This window comes from Panthera uncia, chromosome A2 (genome assembly GCF_023721935.1).
Source record: "Panthera uncia isolate 11264 chromosome A2, Puncia_PCG_1.0, whole genome shotgun sequence".
In the NCBI taxonomy this organism is placed as follows: domain Eukaryota; kingdom Metazoa; phylum Chordata; class Mammalia; order Carnivora; family Felidae; genus Panthera; species Panthera uncia.
In genome coordinates, this window is record NC_064816.1 from 7,777,227 (window position 1) to 7,786,948 (window position 9,722).

General features: G+C 58.7%; 1 protein-coding gene across 2 annotated transcripts in view; it reads right to left on the minus strand.

Annotated features, from left to right (window-relative positions):
* Positions 1–508: 508 nt before the first annotated feature.
* The window catches only part of KANK2 (KN motif and ankyrin repeat domains 2), a 24,102-nt gene continuing 14,888 nt past the window's right edge, over positions 509–9,722 (minus strand). The window contains exons 4-12 of one of the 2 annotated variants that reach the window (XM_049639858.1): positions 9,191–9,358; positions 8,990–9,092; positions 7,559–7,798; positions 6,972–7,059; positions 6,189–6,408; positions 5,654–5,796; positions 3,324–3,524; positions 3,156–3,245; positions 509–959 (exon numbers count right to left, since the gene is read on the minus strand). In XM_049639858.1, coding sequence (XP_049495815.1) covers positions 936–959; positions 3,156–3,245; positions 3,324–3,524; positions 5,654–5,796; positions 6,189–6,408; positions 6,972–7,059; positions 7,559–7,798; positions 8,990–9,092; positions 9,191–9,358 — 1,277 coding nt within the window. In that variant the 3' untranslated portion in view covers positions 509–935. Of the gene's footprint in view, positions 1,168–3,155; positions 3,246–3,323; positions 3,525–5,653; positions 5,797–6,188; positions 6,409–6,971; positions 7,060–7,558; positions 7,799–8,989; positions 9,093–9,190; positions 9,359–9,722 lie in introns of both variants that reach the window. The other variant, XM_049639857.1, reaches the window with a different exon arrangement.

Sequence of the window (9,722 nt, forward strand, 5' to 3'; positions counted from 1 at the left end):
CAGCAAAGCCCTGTCTCTTTAAGTTTGCACTGGGAGCCCTCAGGGGGGCAGCCAACTTTTAATTGTGTGCACATGGGGTTTCTGGAGCTTGCCCTGTGTGCTGCCAGCAAGTACATGTCCTGTTTTGTCTTTTTTTTTCCCCCTTTGCGGGGAGAAATTGTGGAGTCTGGGGAGGATGAGGACGGCCCGCTACCAGGGTTCTAAGCCCGGGGACTCAAACAGCTGCTCTGGGAACCGGATTCATTTCCTGAGTCCCCAGGTCTGAAGGATTTTCTAGGAAAATTAATATTTGCCAGGGCCTCCACGCGTGGAGGGGACGGATTTCTGGGTGATCTCTCGATGTCTCGGCTGCGGGGTCCCGAGCCGCCCCCCCGCCCCCCCCCCCCCCTTCTGAGGGGGAGACAGGCAGTGGCGGGGAGACAGAAGAACAAAAAGGACTGAGCCCCCTGCCCGGGGGCACAAGGAAAAAATTTTTTTTGGCAAAGGCCCAAAAAACCCCCCCCCCCCCCCCCCCAAGAAAGCTGTCTGGGGAGGGCAGGGCGGGGGGAAGGGGGTAGTGGACAAAACACTATTATATACCAGACAATTAAATGTGGGGCGTGCGAGGGGGGCGTTAAGCCACTCCGGACGTGACCCGTGCGTAACAACATTCAGGATTAAAATGAAACTATGCGATTCCAGTGACTTTCAGATCTGGCAACAAGTAATACGATTCCCCCCCCCCCCCCCCCCGCCCCCCAATGATTCAAAAATACAGTATTTTTCCCTTTCGCCCTCCTCCGTCCGTAATTGTCAGTTGATTGTTCTCAACGTTCTTCATAAACCCACGCCCCGGCCTCGGCCGCTGGCGCCAATTTATGTAAGAATTTAGCTCCGGTCTGCACCGCGGCTGCTTTGAACTGGTGTACCAGGAAAAACCCGCTATAAAGCTGGAGTCATGTTGCTGTTGGGGGCTCCTCCTGGGAAGCAGAAGAAAATCCCACTTGCCTTTGTGACTCGGGCCTCGGTGGGTATGGGGGGGGGGGGTGCTGGCGAGGGAGAAGGGAGCAGACGAGGGAGGAGGGACGGTTCGCTCTGGGGCTGGCTGGCCCTCCCCCCGGGCCTCCCTCCCGGCTACTCTTCGGCAGAGGATGACGCAGGACTTTCGTCATCTGACATCGGGGCAAACTGAAACAAGAAGCAGAATTCCTTTTGTTTGGCATCGTTTCGGATGCCTACAAGGCGCCAACTTTGTTGGCTGGCCCTGTGGCTGAGATGAGCGGACAAGGGGAGACTTGGTCCCTTGGCCTCAAGGAGGTGACGTTCAGAGAAGCACACAAATGCAGAGGAGGATTTTCATCACAGATAAGGGGTGGAGGGGAATGAAAGTAGAGAGCAGGCAGGCAGGGACGGGGACTTGCAGGGCGCAGTGATGTGGAGCACTCCGGCACAGGAAACCGCAAATGCAAAGGCCCTGAGGCAGGAGCAGCGGCTACTGGCCAAGCAGACTGAGCAAAGAGGGAAAGGAAGGAGAGTGGGGCGTGGTGAGGGTAGTCACGCAGGGCTTGGTGGGCTTTGGGGATGACTTTGGCCTTTTCTCCAAGTAGGGTGACAGCCACAGAGGGCTGTACCCTCACTTGGGTGTTCACGGTGACCTCCGGCTGCTGTGGGGAGAACAGACTGGAGGTGGCAGTGAGGGCGGGAGCCGGGGCACCAGGGTGGAAGCCAGTGGCAGTGGTCCAGATGGATGGTGGTGGATGACTGGGGCTTGTCCCCCAGGGGTCCCTGGGAGCAGGACCGCACATCACCCAACAGGACATCGCCTGCTCCTATCATCCCCATCTTCCAGGTGAGGAAACTGAGGCCCAGAGCTCTTCCCCAGGTGATGCCCTGAGCGCCACAACGGAGTCCCAGGTGTCCTGACACCCTGGGGAATGAAGCTGGAAAAATCTAGAGTCTCAGGGAGAATCTGGAAGTCACGTGGGAGACAGATGGCTGTTTGGGGGATCACTGCGCTCAACAGCCACCGTGCCACCCTCGAACCGGGCCCCAGACACGCCTCAGGGAGGCCAAGTGTGAGGCAGGAGTGAAGAGGAGGGAGCGGTGAGTTTCCCGCCCAAGGTCTGGAGTCAGAGGGACTCCAGGGCCTCCACCCCTTCTGACCTGTGAGACCTTGGGCCAGGGGTGTAACCATGCTAAGCCTCAGCTTCCCCACCTGAAAAATGGAAATAATAACTACTTTATGCAGCAGAATCAGGCTATTGTGGAGGGCTCAAGAAGTCATGCCTGAGAGGCATTCAGAGGACAGACCATCAGACTGGAGAGCTCGTCTCTGCCATTAGACACTCACGCTACACTAAGTATCAAAATTATCTTCCTGTTAGGCTTTCAGAGAGTGTGTTGCTAACAGGCATGATTTCTTAAAAACCCTGGCTCGTGTGGTCACATAAGGAAAATGCCAAGTTAGACCCCAATTGGGTTTCTTTACAGTGAGACATCTCAAGGCCTTTGATACACTGACACGCTTCAAATAAAAACCAAAGTCCTCACCGTGGCCCACAAGGTCCTGCGTGATCTCTGGTGTCCCCTCCCTGCTCTCCCCGTCTCCCACTGAGGCCCTCGATGCTCCTCAAACACACCAGGCATGCTCCCGCCTCAGGGCCTTTGCACGGGCTGTTCCATCTGCCTGGACAGCCACACGACTCGCTCCGTCACTTCCTCAATAGCTCCCCATCTCTCAATGCCCCTCTAACCTTGTTTTAGATTTCTTTCCGGCAGTTACCATCACCTGGCTCTGATACGTTGTCTTGTGTATTGTGTATCTGACTACGACGCCTGCTCTGTGAGGGCAGAAACGGTTTCCTGTTTGGTTCAGGGCTATGACTGCCAGGGCCTAAAGCAGGATGTGTCATGCGATAGGTGCTCTGTAAGTATTTCTCGAATGAGTGAATGGGGATTAAGAGCATGCATTTGGCTCGAGACAGATCCAGGTTCGAATGCTGTTACTTGGTCTCCACTGTCCACACCTCATTTCCTCATGGGGGCACCAGGGAGGTTCACCAAGCAGATGACTCTTAAGTCCTTGGCACGGGCCCCATACAGCATCAGCCCTTTGTAACCGCTTGTGCCTTCCCAAAGCCCCCCACCGGCCACAGCGTCCAGGGGTTGGCACTTACCGAGCACTTGATGTTCATGCGGGAGTAGAGCATGGATGCAATTTCACTCTGCCCCGCGTCCAAGGCCACCATCAAAGCTGTGCTCCCGTCCTGGAAAGATCCACTGCTATGATGAGGCCCCGAGCTGTGCTCCTGCCCTCCCTGGGGTGCCCCTGGGTGGGGACTCACGCGGTCAGTGAGCGAGATGTCGCAGCTGGGCACAGCCAGCAGGAGCCCCGTGATCTCCTTGTGGCCGTGCTCACAGGCGCACATCAGGGCCGTGGAACCGTCATCATCCTGGACGTTGACGTCCGCTTCACAGGCCAGCAGGGCTTTGACCACATCCACCCGCCCGTGGCTGACCGCCAGCATGAGGGCCGTCTGCCCCGCCTGGGTAGGGCAAGGAACAGGCTTAAGGACCATGTCATCCCGGGCACCCTTGCTCTGGAACCTTCCATGGTTCCCGAGTACTGTGATAACAGGATCTCTACTTGCTGGCCTCCTTCTAGATCTCAAACAATCCCTCCCACCACCGGGCCTTTGCACTGGCCGGTCCCCTCCTCCTCCTGCTGTCTCCTTCTCATCCCTCACATCTCGGCTTAAATGTTTCCTCTCTTGGGAGATGCTATTTGCCTACCCATCCCAAACCCCAACTAAAGCAGGTTCCTAGCTCCTGGGTGTAAATATATGTAAAAATTTATTGAGCTAAGATGTCTATGCTTTTCTGTATGTCAGCTAAGCCTCAGTAAAAATCAAATCAATGTTGGGGCGCCTGGGTGGCTCAGTCAATGAAGCGCCCGACTCTGGCTCAGGTCGTCACCTCACGGTTTGTGAGTTTGAGCCCCGCGTTGGGCTCTGTGCTGACAGCTCGGAGCCTGGAGCCTGCTTCGGATTCTGTGTCTCCCTCTCTCTCTCTGCCCCTCCCCTGCCCGTGCTCTCTCTCTCTCTCTCAAAAACAAATAAACATTAAAAATTAAAATAAAAAATCCATGTTCATTAGCGGATGAGTAGAAAAAGAAACTGTGGTATACCCATACTAAAGAATATTAGCCTTAGGAAGAAACGGAGTACTGATGCGCACTGCCCCGTGATGAACCTTGGAAATATTATGCTCAGTGAAAGGAGCCAGACGCAAAAGAACACATACTATGCGATTCTATTTATGCAAAATATCCAGAATTGGTAAATCCGTAGAGATAGAAAGCAGACCGGTGGTTTCCAGGAGCAGGGGGAGGGAGATGGGAAGTGACAGCTCATGGTGCAGTGTTTCCTTTGGGGGATGATAAGAATGTTCCGGAAGTGATGGTTGTACAACATTGAGAATGCACTAAACGCCACTGGATTGTGTACTTTAAAAGGGATAGTCTTTTTTTTAATGTTTATTTATTTTGGAGAGAGAGAGAGAGAGAGAGAGAGAGAGAGAGTGTGAGCAGGGGAGGGTCAGAGAGAGAGGGGGACACAGAATCTGAAGCAGGCTCCAGGCTCTGAGCCATCAGCACAGAGCCCGATGTGGGGCTCGAACTCACAAATCGTGAGATCGTGACCTGAGCCGAAGTCAGATGCTTCACTGACTGAGCCGCCCAGGTGCGCCCCCCTCTTTTTTTTGAAGTAAACTCTACCCCCAACGTAGGGCTCAAACTCACGACCCCAAGATCAAGTCACATGCTCTGCCCACTGAGTCAGCCAGGCGCCCCTAGAAGGGATAACCTCGTGTGAATTCCACCTCAGGTAAAATAAGTAAACCACGGAAATTTTGTTTTTAAAGAAAAGCTAAATCAATAAAAAAGCAAGCAGGGTCTGCTGTCGTTCTGCCCCACGACAGCACCCTGTTCCTCTCCTTACTGTATTCAGGCTGTTGCAAATCCCTCCCTTTCTTGCTGTCCCCATGGAGTCCTGGCTACTCCCTCTGCCCAGACACCGGTCCTCACTCCAGTCACCTCCATGCTCTCCCGACTTCTGCTCCCCAACATGCAGCCGAAGGGACGTTTTAAATCAGAAAGCCGGCCATGCCACTGCTGTGGTTAAATGCCCCCGGTGGCTTTCTGCAGCCCCCGAGTCCAAATCCGCCCCAAGCCTCTGTGCTGCCTGGAACGCTCTCAGTTCCCAGAGCTCCAGGCTGGCTAGGGGGCTTCAGGAGGGCGGGCTCTGTGCCTGCCTGTCCACCATTTAGGTCCCCGGCGCCCAGCAGCCGCCCAATGAATTACCAAGCAGGATGTGGGATGGCGTCGCTTTAAGAAAGGTGGAGGATTCCTCCCACACACCCTGCCCCGTATCAGAGGCAGCCTGGCAGGCAGGTCGTTAAGGATGGGGTTCTAGACCTAGATCTGGGTTCAAATCCCACCTCCTCTAGTCCGACCTTGAGGAAATGAGCGCTTCTCTGAGCCCCAGTGTCCTTGTCCTGTGGAGGGGGGATTCTCCCCCCTGGGCATGGAATGAGACCAAGTCTGGGCTTGGTGCACAGCCAGGACTTAGTGAGCGGGAAGGGCCGCCGCGGTCTGCAGCACTGAGGGGTCTTATACCTGGCTGGCTTTGGCATTGACATCTCCGAGCCGGAAGAGCTGCAACACGGTCTCGAGGTCGTCCTGGGTCTTCAGAGTGGCCAGGGCAGTGAGCATGATGGGGCTGTAGCCAGCGCGGTTCTGCTTGTCCACCTGGCAGACACCTGGCAGGGGCGGGGGGAGTGGCAAGGAGGACATGAGCCATCAGACCCCACTGATCCCTGCCAGGCCTGCCTCAAAACCAGGGGCGGGTCCGTGAGACACAGGCAACACCCCCCCCCCCCCCCCCCCCACAGTCCAGCTGTGCCCGGATTCCTCCCTTTTTCCAGGCCGAGAGCCCCATCCCGCCCCACGGTCTCCCCCCTCCACCGTGCCACCCCATTAGATGAGGGACTTCTAGGAGGGGGACTGCGTCTCCTCCATCAGACGGGCTGGGTGGTGTCTCCTCTACCGGACAGGGAAGACAGCGTCTCCCCCATCAGACCGTGAGACCAGGGTAGCTGCCGGGGCCCCCCTTGCTCGCCCGGGGCCCCCTCGTCCTGCTCCACGGGCTCACCGCTGTCCAGCAGCTGCCGCACCACGGGGAAGTTGGCGTGGGACACGGAGTAGTGTAGAGCGGTGTTGCCATTGCCGTCGGCGATGTTGACCACGTAGTCCAGCAGCCGCGCCGACATGGCCCGGAAGGTGACCAGGTGGCGCCGCACCAGCTCAGGGTGGGCGTCGCTGCGGCAGGCCAGACGCAGCCACTCCTGTAGCACCGTGGTGTAGGCCACTTTCTGGACACGGGGGGCGGGGAGGAGAGGGGTCTGAGGGCAGCGGCGGCCCGCTCCCCACCGCCCCCAGACGGAGTCCCAGGATGGGAGGGCGCACGTGGACACCCGCACCCGGACCCAGAGCCTGAAGGACAAGTGGGGACAACCCTCCCCAGGTGAGCCCCCTGGGCTAGAAAGCACGCGCCCCCAGCCGGGACAAGGACCCTAATGGGAAGTACGGACGCTCCGGTCCCAGATGTGCCCCCGAGGAGGGCGTGAGCGTCTCTATCCCGGGTACGTGGTCTTTAGAGGCAGGTACGGACACCCATAAAGAGAAATGCGGCAGCGCCTCCCTTTAAGCCCCCCAAAGAACAGGAACCAGAGGCCAGGAGTGCTAGCAGGGGACCGTCCTCGGCCCCTCCCCCGACCCTGGCCCCTCTTCAAGGCCCGTGACTCGAGTACCAACCCCCACAACCCCCCTAGCTCTCGACTTGGATTCTGGCGTCCCCTTGAAGCAGGTACCGGGAGACCATGCAGATGGGGAGAAGCTGGGGTGGGGGTGGAGGGGCCCCGGGACCCCATCGTACCAGCTCCCGCTCACTGAGGGCATTGGGGTTGTCCAGATACTTTTCCAGGGCCAGGCAGGCTGAGATGAGGTCGGGGCTTAGTTCCATCCTGCCAGGGACAGACAAGAGGGGAGTTTGTCTTGGGAGCACTCACCTCAGCCTCCTAGGTGACCCCAGACATGGGGAGCACGCAGATCCCAAGAGGAAGTCGACAAACAGGCTAAAGTTTATTCCAAGTGGGCAGTGGTGGATAGAAAATCCTCTCCCCAGGGCAGATTTTTCCCCAGTGGGGGGGGGGGGGGGGGGGAGAAAAAAGACACAAACAGGACAGGCAGGTGGCACATCTGTCCCAAAGAGAGTGGGGTGCTTTAGCACAAACTTTGCCTGTCCCTTAAATTCTAACCCCCAAAGGCCCAAATGACCCCTATCAGGCCCTTTATCAAAGCCTGCAGACCTTCAGATGACCGGGAGAAAATGCTTGTTCACTAATTCAGACTAAGGTGTGCATGACGGATGGGAGGTTCCCTCAGACGGCACGAATGGTGAAATCTGAGGCAGAGGTCACCCACCTTGCCCTGAGTCCCCCCTCCACCCCCAAGAAAACTGACCGGATCTCCTCCTCTGCATTCGCTCCTGACACCCCCTCCTCCACCAGCACATGCTGAGGCTCCCGAGACGGCTGGCACTCCTCCTGGCTGGTCTTGGCCACCGCTGTCCCCGAGGGCCTGAGCTGGGGGGCTTCGGCCACACTTGGAACCCTCTCCTCTGGTCCCGCGGCCTCGTTCTCTGTGCTCTCGTTGTCTGAGAAGTTCTCTGCTGTGCTGGAGTCCTCCGAGGAGGACTCGTATCTGCGAAGGAAGGATGGGCGGAGTGGGGGAGACATCACAGGACAGAACAGGACGTGGCAGGGGAGGGGCACAGGGCTCTGACTACTGGGCCGCTCTGGGCCTTGGTTTCCCCATCTGTTAAATGGGAATAGTGGCAGTAACAACCTCCCGGGGTCTCAGGGATGTGTCCTACAGCACCTGACCTGGCACACAGTGGGCACTCAACAGACACTAGCTCTGACTGTGATCGTGCTTGGGGTGGGTCAGGGAGAAACACTGCTTGTCACCTTCTACTCCTCGGTACCTCTTCCCCCTTTACCCCTTACACAAGGGCTTCAGACCCTCACCCCTGCAAACAGGACCCAGTTGTGCTACTTGCTGCCTCTGGACAGAGTCTAAACTTTTGGGCCTGGCATTCGAGGCCCCAAATCATCCCTGTCTCTACCACGTCCTATGCGTCTTGCTTTTTTTTTTTTTTAGTTTAATTTGAAAGAGAGATAGAGAGCAAGCAGGGGAGGGGGCCGAGAGAGAGGGAGACAGAATCCCAAGCAGGCTCTGTGCTGTTGGGGTAGGGCCCAACGGGGGGCGGGGGGGTCTCAAACTCATGAACCGTGAGATCCTGACCCGAGCCCAAGTCAAGAGTCGGATGCTTAGCAACGGAGCCACCCAGGCACCCCACCTCCTGCTTCTCAGGCACAGTCACTGCTTCCTCCCACCTCTGAGCCTTTATCCAGGGTGTGCCCACCCGCAAGAGTGCCTCCCAGCCCCCACTCTTCACTTTGCTAGCACCCTCGGCCCCGCCTTCAGTGACTTCCCCGAGGACATCATACCGCTCTAAGGGTCCCCACCCCCTATCAGGGCTCCAACCGCACAGGTGTGGGAACTGCCCGAGGCCCCAGTGGATTGGGAGCACCATTGGGGCAGGATGCAGTGTCCAGCACTGGAGCAGCGTGGAGTGGCGTGGAGTAGCGTGGAGTAGCGTGGAGTAGCGGTTACAGCACAGGTTCGGAAGCCTGGCCACCCGGCAGACACGCGGTCGCTGTGTGAGCTCCAGCAAGGCATTCGGCCTCCAGGGGCCTCAGGGTCCCCAGCCGTCTATCCGCCGTGGTTAAAGGAGGGTAAGGGGCCCAGACCAGGGTGCGTGCGCTCTCGGACGAACAGGAGGGGAGGAGCTGAGGGAGGGCGGGGGTGTGGGGCGGGCGCTCCTCTCACCCGCCGTTGACCCCCACAAACTGCAGGCTCCTCCGGTGGGCTGGGGGGTCCGCGGGCTCCTCTTTGCGCTTCATGATGGACCGCACGCCAGCCGGGGGCTCGCCTGGGGGGACGGGCGGTGCCTTAAGAATCTCCCGCAGCCAGACCCTGTGCCCTGGGGCCTCCAGTGCCCCGTCCCCAGCGACGGCCACCGTCACTCACCTGCGCCCCCCGCCTCCGCGGACTCGCACGAGGCTGCCTGCCGGGCGGGCTCCGAGTCGGCAGCTTCGCGGGCGAGCGCTCCGCCTGCCTTCTTCTCAGGCTGTGCCAGGGACGAGGCCGCCACCCCTGGGGGCGACGAGGGTGACTCCGCAGGAGCCTGTGGGAGACCTGGAGGGGCAGGGAAAGAGGTGTCACTGAGGATAACAGGGGAATAACGGTGGCCTCCACGGGGTCACACGCCCCGTGGGCTAATGCCGGTGTTGCCTGGTCAAATCCTCCCAGTCCGGGAGATCCAGATAGTCAGAGATGAGGAAACTGAGGCACAGAGGGTTGCCTGAGGTCACCCAGGGAACAAGCGGCAGAATCTGACTCTTGCCAGTGCTGGTAGCTGGTCAGGGACACAGAAGATGCTGTCACTCTGCAATCCTGGCTTGTGACCCCCCCCCCCCCCCCCCCCCCCCCCCCCCGCGCCGGGCCGGCCGCCGCCCCCCGCCCCCGACCCGCGACCGCCGCCCGCCGCCCTGCGCCTGCC